Genomic DNA, 20119 nt, shown 5'->3' with positions numbered 1-20119 from the left:
TCAGTGATAAGAAGACGCACAAGATTTTCTGCTTCATCCAAGCGAAGGATGGGCAGAAGGGGGTAACATTAGAATGACAAGGCCGCTCGCTGCCTAGATTTCATCTCGGGTGCACGGGAGCCATGACCTGTGATGCTATCTCGGGGAGCTTTACCTGGAGGGAGCGCAAACCCAGCACTCAAACAACAGAATTACATGCATCCTCCCTAAGACTTGTGTCAAGACATCCGGAGCTTGTGAGACGACCCCTGTTTTCCTGGACAAAAACTTTTTTTTTGAACGATTCAATTTTGAGCCATCACTTCCCAGACCCAGCAATCGCCTTGTGTTTGTTTAGTCCCGTGTGCAGCCTCTCTCAGGAGGCTTGTGGCCCGAGTCCCGACACTTCGCACAACGATCGCTCCCAAGTCGTGGGGCGATTGGCGGCGCGGCGTCCCGTGTCTCTTTAAACGCCGGCTGCGTAGATCCTCCATGAATGAAACCATGTGATCCAAACATCGCTTGACGTCTCCGCGCCTCCGACCACAGGCTAAAACAAGCGAGGGAGGAGGGGAGGAGATACTCGGGATCTGCGAGGAAGGCGTGAGCGGAAAGAAAATATATTCAGTATATATATATATTTATATTTCTCCTCTGTTCGCTCCCAATACCGGGTTAGACATTCGGCACTTGATCCAACCTTAAGAGGGGGCGGCGGACGGAGGTGCCATTCGACTTTTGGTGAGTCACTTTGCCCGGCTCTTTAAAAGAAGAGGTTTTATCTGCTTGGGGAAGTGCTGAATACAGCGACATTGTTGTTGGGTTTTTTTGTTTTGTTTTTTGCTGTTTGTTTCTTTTTCTTTTTTTCTTTTCTTTTTTTGCTGAGTCTGCACGCAAACTGCCACGCCGTTGTTGCCACCGAGTGAGCGCACTTCTCTTCCCCATCCGTCCCGGTGTGTTGTGCCGCCGCCGCCGCGCCGACTGGCTCAGCCTAGCAGGCGGCAGTCGCCAGCGGTGAGGCTGTCGATGTGCCGTTTAAAAGGGCTGTGTAGCCTCGCCGTGCTGAATCATCACGAATGGTTCGTCAGTCAGCCTGTGTGCTGCGTTAACCGAGAACGGATGCGAGCACAACAAGCCAGCGAGCGAGCGGAGCTTTCGTGTGAAGGCAGACAAAGGCGGTGTTGTTGCTGCGTACTATTGTCAAGCCTAAATAGCCATGTGTCGGAATTAGGAAATGGCCCGTGTAGTGTTCGACAGCAAGCAGGCGGTGCAGGCTGTTGACATGGCCGGGGGGGTTGGGGGTGGGGGTATTCCTGTTTCGATGTTCTTCAACGATTCACATATCTAGAAGGAGAAAGTAGGCTTTGGGGTTATTTAAAAAGGGGATGGTGAGGGGGAGGCAACTTGTGTGTGTGTGTGTGTGTGTGTGTGTGTGTGTGTGTGTGTGTGTGACTGAAACGGCGATAAAACGCGAGTACTAACAGATTGGTTTCTATCTGTTGCTTCTTTAAGCGGTAAGACATATGTTCAGTCCACACAACTATTTATATTACTGGTCTTGTAAAGGGCAGTTTTGCCTATGGGACCTCAACAGGACTCTCTTCGCTCGGTCGTTTTGCACAGTGTGGCAAAACTACGACTTTATCCAGCAACAGAAAATAAATACCCCCCTTCTCCCCATACGCCTCGGCGTAGTACCCGCCTGTTAGCACTAGCACTGTAACTACAAAGCTCGACACGCTGTCAAACATTAGCCGTCTGCGGCTCCTACTCCAGGGTCTGTTACTGGAGGGCAGCGGCGACTCCGCTGGGGCGATTATACCGTGACAAGATCTCGCTTTGTGTCGAATACGGGCTTTCGTCGCGCCGTCAGTTCAACCATATTATTATTATTATTATTTTATTTTATTTTAGTGTGATTCATTATATTCCGACTGCCGCGTGTCAGTGTAAACAGATGCCCAATCTGTTTGTACAGAGATGCTGATTCATCACAATGTCTTGTCTCAGCGGCACGAGGGAGCCATGGCAACATGGCACCGGCGCAAGACGGACAAAGGTCTGGCGCGAGGGAGCGTGTTTTTTTGTTTTTTTGGGGGGGGGGGCATGTCTTGTGTATATATATATATATATATATATATATATTTACTTGTCTCACTGATTACTTTTTATAGTAGCGTTTATTTCGGTAACCATTAATGGTGTTGATTTTATATATATATATATATACATATATATATATATATATACACACTTTTAAAAGAAATATTCAACGGTAGGGATAGTGCTCAACAAATAAGGAGCAAAATAATCCAGTTAGTCAAGTAAAGCGAGTTAGTTAAATCCATGGTTGTCGAGCATCCAGGACACGAGCTTTCGTCGCTCCCAGCACCCCCCAAAAAAGTAATAAACTAATCAAGGAAAGGTTTTTAATTAAGCGGCACGGACCGGGCAGCTCTATTTTCAGTCAAGCTTTCGTTTTGTCGTTGTCGATGAGTTTTCATTTGCATCGCCGTGGAAATTAGTTGATGTGTTTTTCAGGTGGGCTAAAACAGCAAAGTAATATATATATAAGTTTTTTCTCCTACATCTATCTTACTATTCCACTCCTCATTTGTTGAGCACTTTTATCAACACCATTATATATATATTCAAGCTCTACCCGAGGTGATTAATATAGTGGGGGGGGTGTACTTAAATGATCAGGCCTTACGCAGCCTAGCCTGCTTATGATTTTACATACACAGTTTGTGTGTGCGCGTGCGCGCGCATGCGTGCGCGTGTGTCCTGTTTCACAAGGGGTTTGAAGAAAACGTGACTTGTAAATAATGGCGTGGACATTAAATTCCCATGCCATTAATTGCTCAAGTTCCACCAGTCAGCTTCACTGATCAAAACTCTGGAAATACTCTGCTGAAAGTAAAAAAAAAAAAACAATAAAAAAAAAACCCCACAGTGAACCATCATTTCACATGACATGGGGTCATAACACAGGATGTCCTTAAACTGATCTTTTACAAGCAGGCCGTTGGTTGTTGGGTGGCCCGGGTGAGCACCTGAATGTGCGCTGCCCCTCGTACACACCGAGGCGTAACGGGGAAGCTCAAGAAAAACAGACCCCCCCCCCCTAATGACTCCATATCAGCAGCTTTAGTTGGAGTCAGCACTCTACGGAGTGTATCAAAAGTATGTAGTAAGCAAGTTGGCAAGTACTGTAATAGAGGGTCATAATGATGAAACAGTTGTACCGGTGTTGGAGAGAAGAGCAGCCCCTCCCTCTCCTCACCCTTTCTCTCTCTCTCTCTCTCTCATACACACATTTACACACTCCCCACTTCCCTTTTCACAAACACACACATAACCAAAGGGGCCAGGCTCTTTATACTCGGTATCAGTATTTAATCAGTGCTTGAAGTGCATTTCTCTGTCAAGTACTTCCCCGTCCTTCCCTGGTGCTCGCGGTAATTGAACGCTGACCAATGCTTATGTGTGCAACTTTGCTGATGGTGGCGGAGCGCAGAGCAAGGGATGAAGGAAGAGGGAGAACGAGAGATAGGATTTGTGGAGAGATTGAGAACAAGGACCTTTTTTGTCTTCAAGGCATCCCCTGCGAAAATGCTGAGGCGAAGCAAATGTGCTCTCGCTTGACAGATGGCGTTTTCACTTGTTACTTACCACAGCGAGTTTCTTTACCTCGTCGTGTGTGTGTGTGTGTGTGTGTGTGTGTGTGTGTGTGTGTGTGTGTGTGTGTGTGTGTGTGTGTGTGTGTGTGTGTGTGCGTGCACGCCTGTTCACGTGTGCTTGTGCGAGGTAGTTGGAGATGGTGCGAGCCTAACAAAAACATACCCAAAGGATGCTCTTACCAGAGGCGCCCAAGGGTGTGTGCACTACCACGTGGTAAGGACCAGAGATAAGCTAAACACATGTGTTTGCTTGTGAAAGTGAAACGTGTGCTCTCTGCTATGTACGCGGAGCCAAGATGTACAAGAAGGCTCTCAAAAATCACGCGGGGATATAGGTTCACCCTCGACGTAGTCCCAACTTCTGCAGCCGTCTGCACTTAACAAGGGGTTAAGTTGATGAAATCCTGTGCAAAACCTCCGCTAGGTGTTTGAGGTGATAGATGTGTGCCACTGAGTTAAGACAGGAGTTTACTCTTGTAGAGGGACGAGGTCCTCTAAAGTACACACGAATTCATCAGTGGTGTTAGTTCGGTAAATTCCCTTGTAAGAAAGCAAGAGAGAGAAATGCAGAGTATGAAATGGAGAGATCAATAGTTGAGTGGTATTTCTTTAAAGTAATGATGAAATATGGTGTAAGCAGATCTGGTGCATAATCGTTGCTGTGCTCCACTGTTTTTCTTTATTTCTTTATTTATTTTTTGGTATTTCACGTCCCTCCCCCCATTATCCTGCGTTTGCCCATTTGATTGCATGTGTTTTGGTGTGTCCTTGCATGACTTTGTGTTGATGTGTCTGCACACGCTTTTTTTTCTTAATTTGCAAAAAGTGTATTTACATAACTGCGCTGAAAATGTTTTTACCCCCCCCCCAACATGACCAGATCCTGTTCCAACACAAAGCATAAGACGGTAGATGATAAGTCTAGATCCAGGTTGCTAGTTTAGTGACCCACATGTATCCCTCTCTGTCAGGGTCTTGTGGTGTTTAACATGTCACAAAGCACAGCATCCACTATCACAAAGCTGCTTTGCTCTATCAGTAATGTCTATGACTACTGAGCTCTGGGTTATGTCTCACATTTACCCACTGACGACACGTAAAGCCTACAAGAGTTTGTTTTCGTACGCTTCGAGAAGGCGCATTACTTGAGTAACGGAGACTTCTTAACACCCCCCCCCCAACATACACACACACATGTTACATCCCATAACAAAGTTATAGGTTTTCAGGCTGCGTTGAGCTATTCAGAGGGGTTTGATGCCATAGAGAAGCAAAGCTCCAGTAACAGGAGCATCCTTTCAGGGGTTGTCTTCCAGTTGCATCATCTCCATGCGCCAAGTTGCCGCATTTTTTAACTGCAGTGTGACGATCACAGGATTGTGGTATGAATTTATAAAGCATATTAATAAAGTCACAGGGGATCAATCGGAGTGAAAGGGGCTAAGGGGGGGGGGGTGCGGGAATGATCACGAAAAACATGCACCCCCAAAAATTACTGTAGCGCCTATCTTTAGCCTCCACCTGTAGGCTTATGGAACAATGGATACAATCGATACACCTCAATTATCTCAGATCAAAAAAAGGTAGTCTGTGTACATATAGAGTTATAGACACTTGTAAATGGAGCAGAGAAGAAGAACGAAGGGCTTTGGTGATGTAGTGGTTGTTGTTTTGTTTTTTTATTTTTTATTTTGAAGAATTAAACCGGCATTTCAAACAGACTGCAATCGTGTTCAGAGTGTAAGTTGCTGGTTCCCTACTTCCTCTTAACTCTGCGGGTCAGTCCTGGGATTTCTCTCCTCTCTCTGCTTTGTACAGCTAATATCACTCCGTCAGATGTGGCCATTTTTGTGTGTCTGATCCAAAAGGACATGTGTAGATCTGTATCTGGTATTGTCTGTCTCGTACCGGAAACCTTCTGGACAAAGCTGCTCAAAGAAGTCAAAACACACACATTGATGGATCGATGTTAACAGACACAAGTAGATATGCAAAAAAACACTACAGGCCTCGTAAATGGATGCTTGTGTTTAGGTGTGCGTGTGCATGTGCATGTATGCATGCACGTGCATGGTTAATGTATGAACGTGCTTGAATCAAGTGGTCAATCCTGGGATCTACTACGAGTCACAGGAAATGTGCTGCCTTAAAAATGTTCATCTGGGATGTTCCTGTATGAAAAACAACCGGCACCCATCCCCCTCCTCAAATTCATTTCTTTATAGTTTGTTAGCAGCCTGTTATTTGGGCTGGGGTCAGTTTAGTCATTTAGCTTGTAGAACTTTATCTTAGTCATTTGCACAAGGTGAGAACGCAGCTGTATAAGAAGTGAATACTATGTGGTGCTGAAGGAAATTTTTCATGAAATTTGCTCATACTGCAGCTGATAAAGATGAATCCCCCCCCCCCCCATGGAATGATACAGTGGTTACCTAGCCGGTGCACTGAAAGAGAAAGTTTTTCATCCCTGTCTTAACTTATTATTTTTTTAGCTTTAGTGTTTTTTTTCTTTTTTCTTTTTGCTGATTTAGGATGAGCAGTGTCTAGGGGAAATAAACTAGCATGTAATTTCACTTATCACCGTCTCCCTTGCAGCTCTCTGTTTCATGCACGCGCATGCACGCATGCATGCACACACAAAGGAGAGAACTAAATTAACCTGCAACACTCCTCTCCCCCCACAGAAAGACTTAGAAAATAATATAAAAAAAGAAGAAGCGGGTGCTCAATTACCTGACGATGCTTTTTTTTTTTTTTGCTCGTGTTGGGAAATTTGTCATCAGACTCTGACTTACTACCTGGAATGGGAAAAACGTGTTGACGCCAGGGCTTTTTTCCAGCCTTTTTTATCACACTCAACACAAATGGCTCCCACAAACGGTATACCTTTCTGAACTCTAAAAGTGAAGTGTTCTCTCTCCCTCTCTCTCTCTCTCTCTCTCTCTCGCTCTCCCTCTCTCTTTCTCTCTCTCTCTAATATATTATATGTAACATATAATCATGGTGCTCCGCTACACTGCTTTTTTTTAAGGCTTTACCTTTGCTTTCCCCATGTTTCTCCGGCTAATCCCCCCCCTCTGTTTTTTTGTTATCATACTTATTTCACGCTCTGTATACCCTCAAGTTAATGGCTTCCCCCTCTTTCTTCACCTGAAGAGCTCCAACCCTTCTTTCTCTCTTTGATTCTCTCTCTCTTCGATTCTCTCTCACACTGTTGCCCCATATTGCAGAGAATGTTCCCTCCGTGACACAGGTTGCCATTATCGCTGATCTGATTCCTGACTCTCAATTAGACACTGCATAGTGCCCACAGTTAATTATTTACCAGCTCTCTCAGCATCCATGGCCCAACTCCAGATCAATTGACACTGCCCTCCCTTTTACAGAGGCGAGGTGGGAAGCTGCCTGGTTTACAGCTAAACTCAGACAGCTGAGGTTGGAAAAGGATGAAGCGTTTGGGAGTGGAGACAAGGTTCGGTTTTAAAGAGTCTAAATACAGGTTTAGCAAGGCGGGGAGAGATGCTAAATGACTGTAATCTGAGAAATTCTAACAACAGTTCTCAGAAAACAATTTGGCCTCTGTCTGGAAGGGCCTTGGACAGATTACCGACTACAAACCTAGAGCCCCCCACTCCACTAATGGCTTGCGCTTGGCCAAAGATCTGAATGAGTACTATTGTCGATCTTAAAGACAATAGGACAGTCCTGACACCATCGTCTGTGACTCCACCCACCAGATCCAGACCACCAGCTGTTCCTCCCTCGCCTCAACAGGGGCCCAGGCCTCTCCACAACTGCCCAATTTAGAGGTCCCCTCCTCCCCTACTACAATGACGACTCTCTCCATCCTGGTAAGGGACATTAACACGCTGTTAAAGAGACAGAACCCCTGCAAAGCAGCTGGGCCTGACTCTGTCTTTCCCTCCACCCTGAAGCACTTTGCCGATCAGCTATCCCCGGTGTTCACAGACATTTTAACACCTCACTGGAGACATGCCACATACCAGCCTGCTTCAAGACCTCCACCATCATCCCTGTCCCCAAAAAAACCAAGGACCACAGGACTCAATGTCTACAGACCCGATGCCCTAGCCTCTCTGATAATGTAGTCTTTTGAGTGCCTTGTGCTGTCCCACCTTAAAACCATCTCCTGAACCCCCTGCAGTTTGCCTACAGAGCCAACAGGTCTTTGAACGATGCAGTAAACATGGCATGGCACCCCACTTCATCCTCCACACCTGGACTCTGCAGGAACCTATGCCAGGATCCTGTTTGTGGATTTCAATTCCGCCTTCGACACCATCATGCCGGATCTGCAGCACATGAACCTGGGGGCACACATCTCTGACTCCTGGACCATCAGCACCGGTTCCCCTCAAGGCTGTGTCGTTTCCCCTCTACTCTCATCTCCCTGTATACAAACAGCTGCACCTCCAGTCACCAGTCAGTCAAGCTCCTGGAGTTTGCTAACAATACCACTCTCATCGGGCTCACCTCTGAGGATGACTCCACCTACAGGTGGGAGATTGACCATCTGGTGTTCTAGTGTGGCCAAAACAACTTGGAGCTCAGTGCACTAAAGAGAGTAGAGATGGTTGTGGACTTTAGAGAGAACCCAGCCCCACCCGCCCCCATCACCCTGTGTACCTCCCCAGTCAACACATTGGAATCTTCCGCTTCCTGGGCACCATCATCACACAGGACCTCAATTTGGACCTGAACATTAACTCCCTCATTAAGAAGGCACAACAGAGGTTGTACTTCCTGTGGCAGCTGAAGAAGTTCAAGCTGCCAAAGCCAACGATGGTGCACTTCTACACCGCCGTCACTGAGTCCACCCTTACCTCCTCCATCACTCTCTAGTATGCTGCTGCCACTGCCAAGGACAAGGGCAGACTGCAAGGTATCATTCGCTCTGCTGAGAGAGTGATTGGCTACAACCTGCCATCCCTCCGTGACCTGTACGCTTCAAGGACACCGAGTCAAGTAGGAACAATCATGGTTGAGCCTTCCCACTCAGGCCATGGTCTCTTCAAAACAATCCTCTCTGGCAAGAAGCTAAGGTCTTTGAAAACCAGAACCTTGAGCCGCAACAACAGCTTCTTCCCTACAGCAGTAGGCCTCTCCAACAAGCCCTCAAACATCCTCAGATACTGACACTGCTCCCCACACTCCACCCCTTTGACCCTCTTTCCACACTGCAATACGACATACACATGCACACACACTTGCATGCACAAACACACTACAATATAACTATCTGCTCTACTGTGCTATCTGTACATGGACACTTGCAAAAAGTCCACACTACCCTGTAAATGACTCCTATTTTGCAAATAACTTTGTATTCTGTAAATAAACTCTAATTTAAAATTTCTCTTAACATTTGTACAGTACTTACCAAGTTCCCAGTGTTTTCCCACTATTGCACCTTATTTTATTTCATTTTATCTTGTATTATATGTTATTATCTTAACTTTTATCTTTATTTTTTACTGTTAATTTTTTCCCTCTTGCACCAACATACCAAGAAAAATTCCCTGTATGTTCTTGAACTACTTGGCAATAAATTTGATTCTGATCCAGAAGTTGGGTGTCATAGTGCTCCAAGTTTTAATTTTCTTTCTCGTGTTGTGATCCTCCTTTGTGTCTCCCCTAATCACTCTCCATCTGCATCCCACTGTTTGTCTTTACCTTTGCGCAGCTGGATCTCTTTCTGGCTCTGTCCTTTTGGTCATTTTCTGTGGTACCCTTGTCGCTCTGACAATAACGTTGAGCATTGATATTGACAATGACAATGAGCTGCTGGAGGGAGGAGGAAGAATGCAAGACAGTCGGCAGCAAGCTGGTTGTTGTTGTTGTTGTTGTAAGACTATTCAAGGGTGGGAAAGATGGATTTAATACTACATCACAAATAATGTGCGACTCTGCAAGTTTTATTTCCTGATCATCTGTTTATGTTCTTGTATGTCCTCTACCCACCCACCCACCACACACACACACACACACACACACACACACACACACACACACACACACACACAATAAACCAGCCTGAGGGTGGTTATGCGCTACCTTGTTAGTTATTGTCTGTGTGCAAGAAATTGTTGCATGCGAGCGTGCTAAGGCACTTAAGTAGTAAGTCTCTTTCTAAGAAATTCTTCTCTGTGATGTAGTCTGGGCCAGAGCACAAGGTTCCCTCACAAACAAGATTAATTAGTGCTCTGTCTGGAGCTGAGAAAACACACACACACACACACACACACACACACACACACACACAGATCCTCACCCTTTTCCTCAGCACTAAATGAAGTGTAGAGAACCATGCTGTCTTCTGATATCATCTGTTTCATGCTTTCTAATCAGTCTTCATAAGACTCCATGAGTACTGTGTTCACCTGTATGACTCCCCCAAGCAACCCCCCCCCCCCCACACACAAACACACGCCACACACATGCTCTTCTCTTTTCTATTCCTTCACTGGGATTGTAGTGTCAACAAAACCGCATGGTTATTATCATTTTTTCTGTTTGTTGCTCACAAACAAATATACTGTGTGTGTGTGTGTGTGTGTGTGTGTGTGTGTGTGTGTGTGTGTGTGTGTGTGTGTGTGTGTGTGTGTGTGTGTGTGTGTGTGTGTGTGTGTGTGTGAGAGAGAGAGAGAGAGTGTGAGAGAGAGAGGGAGCAGAGCTGACAGAGAACTGAGGAGAGGTGAAGCAGAAACGGAGGAAGTTGTTTCACTGCATCACTTCAGAACTTTTCTAATTGGAGGTTTACGCTGCGGTCGTTGCTGAGTTCAGGTTTTTAGTCCCCCCCCCCGCTCTTCTTATGTACTCCATCCCCTCACCCAGCCCACCCCCACCCACCTCTACCCCAACTAGTCCTCACTCCCCCTCCTGTTTTGTGTGCCCAACAGCTAAGCTCTGACAAATGTGTCGAGGATGCATTTTTGACCAAATGCTTTACCCGCTGCTCTTCCTCCCTCACACCCCCCACCCTCCTCCTCCTCCTCCTCCTCCTCCATCCTTCTACCCTCTATCCTTCTCTTCTCCTTGTCCCCACGACTTACTATCCTTCTTTCCTCCTCCTCCTCCTCGTCCTCACGACTTACTAGCCTCTTTTTCTTCATTCCCTCTTTTCCCCCCCTGTCACTTGCCCCCCACCCCCCCAACAACCCCCCACTGCCAGGCTGCCTCTGTTCTCCCTCCATACTCAGCGTTTTTCTGTGCTGTGGGTGTGATGTCTCCGCTGTAACGCTAATCAGCTCTGGAGACGTCAGCATTCTTTCAGCCACCCCACACCCTCCACCACCCTCCCTCCCTCCCTCCTACCTAGCCTACCCTCACCTTTCTATCCCTCCACCTCTGTCTTCCTTCTTCCAAAGTGAAGCTCTCTCCCTCTCCATCCCCGCCCCTTTTCCTTTTTATTCCTGCCTTACCCTCGCTGCCCCTCTGTATTTTACGCCTCTCCTCCGCTGCTGCACCTCACCTCCCCCTTCTATCCCTCTCTCCTTGTGTGTGTGTGTGTGTGTGTGTGTGTGTGTTTCTCTTTCTACTGTAACAGTAAGCAGCTCTGCTCTTGAGTTGTCAGCGTTCTTTCGGTTGTTCCATAAAAATACAGCCTGCCACAGCAGAAAAGCTGTCTGTTGTAGCAACAGTGGCTGTGGCATTGACCACACAGCAACGACAACCCTGCAGTCAGGGCAGGAAGGACACCTTAGGCAAAGTGTGTGTGTGTGTGTGTGTGTGTGTGTGTGTGTGTGTGTGTGTGTGTGTGTGCATGCACGTGTGTATTTGCTTATGATGAATGGTGATGCCTTTGCTCAGCAGATGATACTTAACCTGCCTAACCTGCACATGGCCTGAGCACACAGCCATCCCTCATCAGAGCATGCACACATTGTTTGTTGCCGTTCTACGCTATACGAGGTCAGCTGAAGTAATATCTCGCATTTATGAGACGAGGTCTAATCTTGAGATGTCTTTGCTGCTTTGCAAGTGTGTTTATTCAGGAAATATCATTTCCCCCAGCCCACAGCAGTGCAACACAAAGACAAAAACACATACATTCAAACTAAGAACACATATATCCAATCTACTACTACTACTACTACTACTACTTTTGGCTGCTCCCATTAGGGGCCACCACAGTGGCTCATCCGTTTCCATTTCTTCCTGTCCTCTCCATCTTCCTCTGTCACACCAGCCTCCCTTACCACATCCATGAACCTCTTCTTTGGCCTTCCTCTTTTCCTCTTCCCTGGCAGCTCCATATTCAGCATCCTTCTCCCAGTGTACCCAGCATCTCTCCTCCATACATGTCCAAGCCATCTCAATCTTGCCTCTCTTGCTTTGTCTCCAAACCATCCAACCTGAGCAGTGCCTGTAATATAATCGTTCCTAATCCTGTCCTCCTTCGTCATGCCCAATGAAAATCTTAGCATCTTCATGTCTGCCACCTCCAGCTCTGCCTCCTGTCTTTTCATCAGTGCTACTGTTTCCATACCATTTAACATAGCTGGTCTCACAACCATCTTGTAAACCTTCCCTTTAACTCTTGCTGATACCATTCTGTCACAAGTTACTCCTGACACTCGTCTCCACCCACTCCACCCTGCCTACACTCTTCTTCACCTCTCTTCTGCACTCCCCGTTACTTTGGACGGTTGACCCCAAGTATTTAAACTCGTACGCCTTCTTCACCTCTACTCCTTGCAAAGTACTCCTTCCACCTTCTCAGCACACTCTCCTCGCTTGTCAGCACATTTCCATCTCTATCCTTGATTGCCCTAACTTGCTGCACATCCTTCCCAGCTCGGTCCCTCTGTCTAGCCAATGGGTACAAGTCTTTTTCTCCTTCCTTAGTGTCTAACCTCTCATACAACTCACCATACGCCTTTTCCTTTGCCTTTGCCACCTCTCTCTCTTAGCTTTACGCTGCATCTTCTTGTACTCCTGTCTACTTTCTTCATCTTTCTGACTATCCCACTTCTTCTTTGCCAACCTATTCCTCTGTGTACTTTGTTGTACTTCCTCATCCCACCACCAAGTCTCCTTGTCTTCCTTCCTCTGTCCTGATGACACACCAAGTACCTTCCTAGCTGTCTCCCTCACTATTTCTGCAGTGGTTGCCCAGCCATCCGGCAACTCTTCACTACCACCCAGTGCCTGTCTTAACTCCTCCCTGAACTCCACACAACAGTTTTCCTTCTTCAACTTACATGATTTGATCTTCAGCTCTGCCTTCACTCTCTTCCTCTTCTTGATCTCCAAATTCATTCAGACCACCAACCAATGCTGCCTAGCTATGTTCTCCCCTGTCACCACTTTGCAGTTTCCAATCCCTTTCAGATTGCGCCTTCTACATAAGATATAGTCCACCTGTGTGCACTTTCCTCCACTCTTGTACGTCACCCTGTGTTCCTCCTTCTTCTTGAAATATGTATTCACCACAGCCATTTCCAACCTTTTCACAAAGTCCACCACCATCTGTCCTTCCACATTTCTCTCCTTGACACCATACCTACCCATCACCTCCTCATCACCTCTGTTCCCTTCACCAGCATGCCCATTGAAGTCTGCTCCAATCGCTACTCTCTCCTCCTTGGGTACCCTCTCCACCACTTCATCCAACTCGTCTTTCTCTTCCATCTCACACCCAACTTGTGGGGCATATGCGCTGATAACATTCAGCAATACACCTTCGATTTCCAGCTTCATACTCATCACTCTGTCTGACACTCTCTTCATCTCCAGCACACTCTTGCCATACTCTTCCTTCATATTTCTCCTCTCATTCGCACCATGGTAGAAGAGTTTGAACCCACCTCCTTCTGGCCTTACTCCCTTTCCACCTGGTCTCTTGCACACACAGTATGCCTACCTTTCTTCTTTCCATCATATCAGCCAGCTCTCTCCCTTTACTAGTCATAGTGCCAACATTCAAAGTTCCGACTCTCACCTCCACACTCCTACCCTTCCTCCTCTCCCACTGCCTCTGGACATGCCTTCCCCCTCTCCTTCTTTTTCACCCAAAAGTAGCATATTTTCCACCTGCACCCTGCTGGCTAACAGTACCGGTGGTAGTTGTTGGTAACCTGGGCCTCGACCGATCCGGCATGGAAATCTTGTGCATCCTCAGTGGCTGGGTTACATATAGCCAAACTAAGAATACATCTATCCAAACTAAACACATATATCCAATCTAAGGAACAAAAAATTAATTGTCCAAGAGAATGAACGCCAGCCAGGATGACTGTCCTAACTGCCGGTCGGCATGGGTTAGCAGCTAGCTTAGCCTGCCCCGCTTCCACGTTCTGTCAGACCGCCCTCGGTGTTTCCTCTTTGGTTGCAGCTCTGGGCAGGGCCGTGGTCCCTGGACCCACAGGTCACAGCAGATCAAGCTCTCCTAGCCGATCCAGCGCCAGCTCTCCCAGCCATCAAACGAAGACAAATGTGGACAAAGACACTGTATGGACGATACTGGGTGAGGCTACTGCAAACGTGAGTTTGCACCACCATCTTCCCACACTGGTACTGCGTGAGGCCACTGCAAAAAACATGAGTTCACGCCGCTATCTTCCCACAGTGAAAGTGGAAGTTTTTTGTTTTGTTTTTTTGTATTGTGGTGATGATTCATTTTCTTCATCCTCTCAATACTAATTGCAATAAAGATAATGCTGTTTTCGATATTCCTTTTTGCCCTGCTGGAGGAAATTTGTTGCCACGACCTGCGAATCAAAATGCAATTTCTTCGCATCAGAATACAAGTTCACCTTTATATACATACATACTTGCATATGTACCTCCGCACAGTTGGACACAGTTACACTGGTACTGCCACATACTACATACAAATGTGCATGACATTCAGTGGGACATGGGTACACACATGGATGAGGACTGTTTTCTAAAGCATCTTACGAGTTTCTGATGCTTTTTGTGTTGGTGACCAAACCAGGAAACAAACTGCTAACCCTAGGTGCCTTGATGCCTTGATAACACACTCTATCCACTGAGCTACTCTGGACCAAGCATATCCATCATATGGTGACTGTGCTGTGGTGGTTTTAATACTTCTAAATTTCTCTACTTCCCCTGTTTGTTTTTGTATCTTTGTACCCTATTTGCATTGGGGGTAGAGGAGTGTGTGTGGATGTGCGTGTGTGTGTGTTTATGTTTGCACACATATATGTGCTTCTCTGCATGCTTTGTGTTTGCGTGGGGGTGGGGTGAGGGAAGGGTGTGTGTGTGTCGGGGGGGGGGGGGGTGGGCACCAGGGAAATAAGATGGTGCCTGGCAGAAAAAGAGGCACCTCCTTCGTGCCCCTTCTCTCGCCTCACCCCACCCCCAGCCACCCTTGTTTTAATGTCTTTGATCCATCTATTGTGCACTGGCATACCCCCAGTTTAGGAAAGGTTTGCTGCAGAGCACAGCGGCAGACAAAGAGACAAGACATTAGATTATTGAGATGCAGCTGTGGTGCATACACATGAGAAATCTGCAGGGGTTTTATTGTTGAATTATCTTTGAACTGAAAAATTGTGAGACTGCTGAAGTTGAATATCGGAATGAAGTGTTTGGAAGGGAGCTGCTGCTGAGTACTTAAAATATAAGGGGCCCTGGCATTTGAGGAATGGCCTGCCATTGCTGTTATCCCACATCCTCCTCTTAATTCTCAAAGACATTAAGCAAAAACGATTGTTTGTGTGTGTGTGTGTGTGTGTGTGTGTGTGTGTGTGTGTGTGTGTGTGTGTGTGTGTTTGTGCATGTGCATGCACACACATGCTTTTTCCCTTATTGGTAGGAGTATCTAGTATTTCTCCCAATGACTTTGCGTGTGTGTGTGTGTGTGTGTGTGTGTGTGTGTGTGTGTGTGTGTTTTTGTGCATGCACACACATGCTTTCCCCCTTGTGTTATTGGTAGGAGCATGTAGTATTTCTCCCCAATGACTTTTTGTGTGTGTGTATATATTTTCTGTTTGATCTATCGCTATTTTTAACTGCAGGGCTTGTGGTGACAAACACCCTAACACATAATCACACTCACATGCACACACAAACATGCACAGAAGGATGTGGAGGAGGCTCATTGGAACAATTTGAAGGCGGCACCTTTCACAAAAAGTAACATACACTAACAGACAAAGCTATCCATTTAGTTATACTAGATGTCTCATTTTCATTGTTAGTTTTCCCAAACAAGGCGTCTCATCTTAATTTTTTTTTTGCATCTCTTTAAATGACTTAGATTATTGAAACTCTGGTACAGCGACACACAATATAGGCCTGTATACTTGGTTGAATGCAGCTGTTATCTTGTGAACTCGTCATGCTACTTTGGCTTTTTTAAACTTGATATACTTCCTTTTGGCACACAGAGGTACAGTACAGCATGTGTTTTGCTTCTGTCAACTTTTTGTGCTGCGCCTTGTAAACGCCCTCGGCTAAATTTAGCGCTATCAGTAAGTACTGCAATAGGTAAATAGTTTAGCAAACAGGCTGTAGAAATGTTATTTAGTCAAATATATACTGTTTGTATGCGAAATCAAATGCATGTTTATTTAACAATGTCAGCTTGGGTCAATGTACAGTTCTTGATGTGCGTTCTTTTTTTTTGGAGTTTTCCCCCAGTTGTATCCGGCCGATTATCCCACTCTTCCGAGCCGCCCTGGTCGCTGCTCCACCCCCTCTGCCAATCCGGGGAGGGCTGCAGACTACCACATGCCTCCTCCAATACATGTGGAGTTGCCAGCCGCTTCTTTTTACCTGACAGTTTGGAGTTTCGCCATGGGAACGTAACACGTTGGAGGATCACACTATTCCCCCCAGTCCCCCTCCCAAACAGGCGCCCCGACTGACCAGAGGAGGTGCTAGTGCAGCGACCAGGACACATACCCACATCCGGCTTCCCACCTGCAGACGCGGCCAATTGTGTGTGTAGGGACACCCGACCAAGCTGGAGGCAACACGGGGATTCAAACCGGTGATCCCCATGTTGGTAGGCAACAGAATAGACCGCTACGCTAACCGGACGCCGTGTTCTTCATTTATTAACGGTGCAATACTGAATTTGTGGATGCTTAATAGTAGATGCCCACAGTCCACATATATGTTCTTCGCTGCTTATAGCTCTCTGTATACAGGTGATGATGATGATGATGATGATGATGATCGTCTGAACCCCATAAGTCTCATCAGCGCTTGCTATTAGTTGCACTGGTTCTTGCATATTATTTTTGCAGATTTCCTTCAACGCTGTGTGTATCTTTTTTTTTAAGAAGGGTTTATGTCTCTGGTGTTTTCACACATGAGCTTCCCACCAATTTACAATCTTTGTTTGTGCAGATCCACTCGGCAAACAATAAAACCCGACTTTGATTAATGGGCCTCATTCCTTTTTTCTTTGTTTTTTAAAATATTATTAGGTTTATGAACAAAGACTATTGCCTACATTTCACACTAAGTATCACACGAAGACAAATTTGATTCCTAAAACACGGACAGATTTGATCTGGGCCGCATTTGTATATCTGAGCTGAAATACTGACTTGGTGCTCTGTTTCTGGAGTGGCTTTCTGGCTAAAAGAGTTTTGTATTGTGAAGGCGACGGCGTTTTGCTGATGATTTAAAAAAGTTCTTGTTGGCTGTGGATGCTGACCCCCCCTCCCCCTCCCCCCTTGCCCTTTAGCCCCTTTCTCTGGCCCTTGCAATTTAGAGCAGAAGAAGGCGAGGGAAAGAGGTAGAGATGAGTGAAAAGAAAGGCGGGACTGGAAAGGGGAGATGAGGAGTAAAAGAGGAGAGCTGAAATGTTGGAGGGGGGTGGGGGGGAGACAGGAGGGAGGGACGGGTGAGTGAGATCAGGAATCTGCTGAGTCATCGTGACTGGTCTCATGATGATCGCTCAGCGGCTGCAACAATAGCTGCCCTTTATTGAACACGTGTGTGTGTGTGTGTGTGTGTGTGTGTACACATACACAGATGCCAAGGAGTTGAGAGCCAGAGCGACACTGCACAAAGCATCTCATTGAGAGCTAGTGAAGATGCTTATCTGTGGCACTGTGTCCTCTTAAAGAATGATCTCATCTTTTGCACTTCCAGTCTCCCTCTTTGTTGACTTCTGATTCATCCTCATGTTTCCATCCCTTTTGTTTCTGTTCCTACTGTGTACACTGCGCGCATACCTCTTTTTTTCCCTTTTTTTTTTTTACCTTGTTTTGAATGGATCAGGTTTTACTTGGTATTTGCTGTTTCATTATAATCCCTATAATTGTTGGTCTCTATCATTTTCTATCATTTTCCCTTTATGTTTATACAGTTCTGCATTCTCCATATAGTAATCTTGGGTGAGGTGTGTGTGTGTGTGCGTGCGTGCGTGCGTGCGTGCGTGCGTGCGTGTGTGTGTTAGTTTGTCAATGCTTTAACAGTTGGTTTTCCCCTGGACTCCTTCCCACTAATTCTACCACTTCCTCTCCTCTCAGCTCGTTGCTCTCCCATTGGCTAGAAGCTAACCAATAGGCTTTATAAATGATAAAGTAGTGGGCACATTCAGGCTAACGAGCAGATAACAGGAAGTCAGGGAAATTCTAAGAAAATATGTTTCTTGTGGTCTCACTTTCACTCATAGTTATTGGATGCGTCACAATAAGCTCAATGTCGAACAGTAGAACTGGATCTGATATGTCTCTATTTGTCCCGGTGGGTTGATCAGCCATAGGCAGCTTTTCAAGGCTTGTTTAAAACTTGTTGTACTCCTATATTAAAGCATATATTTGTCATATGTAATGTCAGTGACTTAAAATGGCTTTGTCACACTAGTTTGTTAACATGCTTGATGTTTGTCTGTTGGATTTAATGGCAGTGTTCATACTGTGTCTGCTCTCATTTCCCAAGGTCTGTTCAGAAGAGCAAGGCTCTTGTGGCATGACGACCACAAACAAAGGAAATAAAGCATTGAAGGTAAGACTGGGCTAATGGCACACTACTAGATTACTATTCGAGGCATAATTGTGCACTTTTTCATTTTTAATTTATGAATGCTTGGCTGACAATATGAGTTTTTTTTCCATTGTTTCTGTCTCATGGTCTTTCTCTTTCTTTGTCTGTGTGTCTCTCTGTCTCTCCCCCTCTTTCTGTCTCTGTCTGTCTGTCTGTCTCTGTGACTGTCTCTCTCTCTCTGTCTCTCTCTCTTTTTTCACCCAGGTGAAGCGGGAGCCTGGGGAGAATGGCACCAGCCTCACAGATGACGAGCTCGTGACCATGTCGGTGCGAGAGCTGAACCAGCACCTGCGGGGCCTTTCAAAAGAGGAGATCCTGCAGCTCAAGCAGCGGCGTCGCACCCTGAAGAACCGCGGCTATGCCGCCAGCTGCCGGGTGAAGCGTGTCACTCAGAAGGAGGAGCTGGAGAAGCAGAAGGCCCTGCTGCAGCAGGAGGTGGACAAACTGGCCAACGAGAATGCCTCCATGCGCGTCGAGCTGGATGCGCTCAGGTCTAAGTATGAGGCGTTGCAGACCTTCGCCAGGACTGTGGCGCGGAGCCCAACAGTTGGGGTTGGGGTCAGGGCTGGGGGCGGTGGAGGAGGGGGCGGAGTGCCCTCGTCAGTAATCGGGCCACTCATACCAGGGAAGGCGGCAACTGCGACGAGCGTGATTACGATAGTGAAGTCTAAAACGGATGCTCGGTCTTGAAGGACATGGCAGAAAGACGGAAAGGAGTGCAGGGGGTTACCAGGGTGGTGTTCAACTGCATCAGAGTAGTCCTCCTTCATCTACTGGCCATCTCTCTTCTGCCTGCATTGGCCTAAAAGAGTTGGGCAGCTGTGGTCATATCCCCTCACCATGTCGCTGTGGCCTATCTTAAGATCAGTGCAGGTAAAGGAGAAAAGGGAAGTAGATGACACTTCTTGAAACTATTGAGGTGCAGCTCTCAGTCAGTGCATGATCATTAAACACCGGACAAACGCACCGGGTTCCTACGGTACTGTAATACCTGCAGAATTTGTGGAATTGGGACATGATGTAGACATTTGTTTGGTTGAGAAATGCCCCAAAAGTTATGGAAAAATTGTTCACCTTTTGCCATTTCAGCCACCAAGTTCTTTAAATTTAAACCAGATCGCTTATGTGTCTCAGTAAATTTAATTCCATAATAAATCACAAATACATTATTCAAACCACATTTTGCATACTACATCTCCAAATATTAATGTTACCTTGCCAAACCCCCATTGTCAGGTATATAAATCTGCTTTGTCAGCAGAAATATCCAAGTATTCTAAAATAGTCCACTTATTGATCATGGAAACAATGATAAAAATAAATTGGCAATGAATACCTTGCAGGATTTAATCGACATGAAAGGTGTGGGAACCCTGGATGTACGCGGAGTGTTATTCAAAAATAAAGAGACTTTATGTGAACTACAGTTGACTGTTGGCAAAGAAGACAGTTCCATA

At 46.2% G+C, this 20119-nt stretch overlaps 1 protein-coding gene across 1 annotated transcript; it reads left to right on the top strand.

Annotated features, from left to right (window-relative positions):
* The first annotated feature begins 663 nt into the window (after positions 1-663).
* On the top strand, positions 664-19352 carry mafgb (v-maf avian musculoaponeurotic fibrosarcoma oncogene homolog Gb). Its single transcript, XM_056280847.1, has 3 exons — positions 664-720; positions 18558-18623; positions 18867-19352. Exons 2-3 carry the CDS (start codon positions 18588-18590, stop codon positions 19350-19352), a joined length of 522 nt encoding a protein of 173 aa, XP_056136822.1. The 5' UTR covers positions 664-720; positions 18558-18587.
* The last annotated feature ends 767 nt before the right edge of the window (positions 19353-20119 follow it).

Source organism: Lampris incognitus, chromosome 5 (genome assembly GCF_029633865.1).
Source record: "Lampris incognitus isolate fLamInc1 chromosome 5, fLamInc1.hap2, whole genome shotgun sequence".
NCBI classification, from domain to species: Eukaryota; Metazoa; Chordata; class Actinopteri; order Lampriformes; family Lampridae; genus Lampris; species Lampris incognitus.
The sequence above is the reverse complement of the archived record's forward strand: the minus strand, read 5'-3'. Positions and strand labels throughout refer to the sequence as shown.

Bases quoted from the DNA above. Each gene is read 5' to 3' on its own strand.
- mafgb (XM_056280847.1), top strand. From the start codon at position 18,588: ATGACGACCACAAACAAAGGAAATAAAGCATTGAAG. The intron at 18,624-18,866 runs GTAAGACTGGGC...TTTTTCACCCAG, and splicing joins AAGGAAATAAAGCATTGAAG to GTGAAGCGGGAGCCTGGGGA.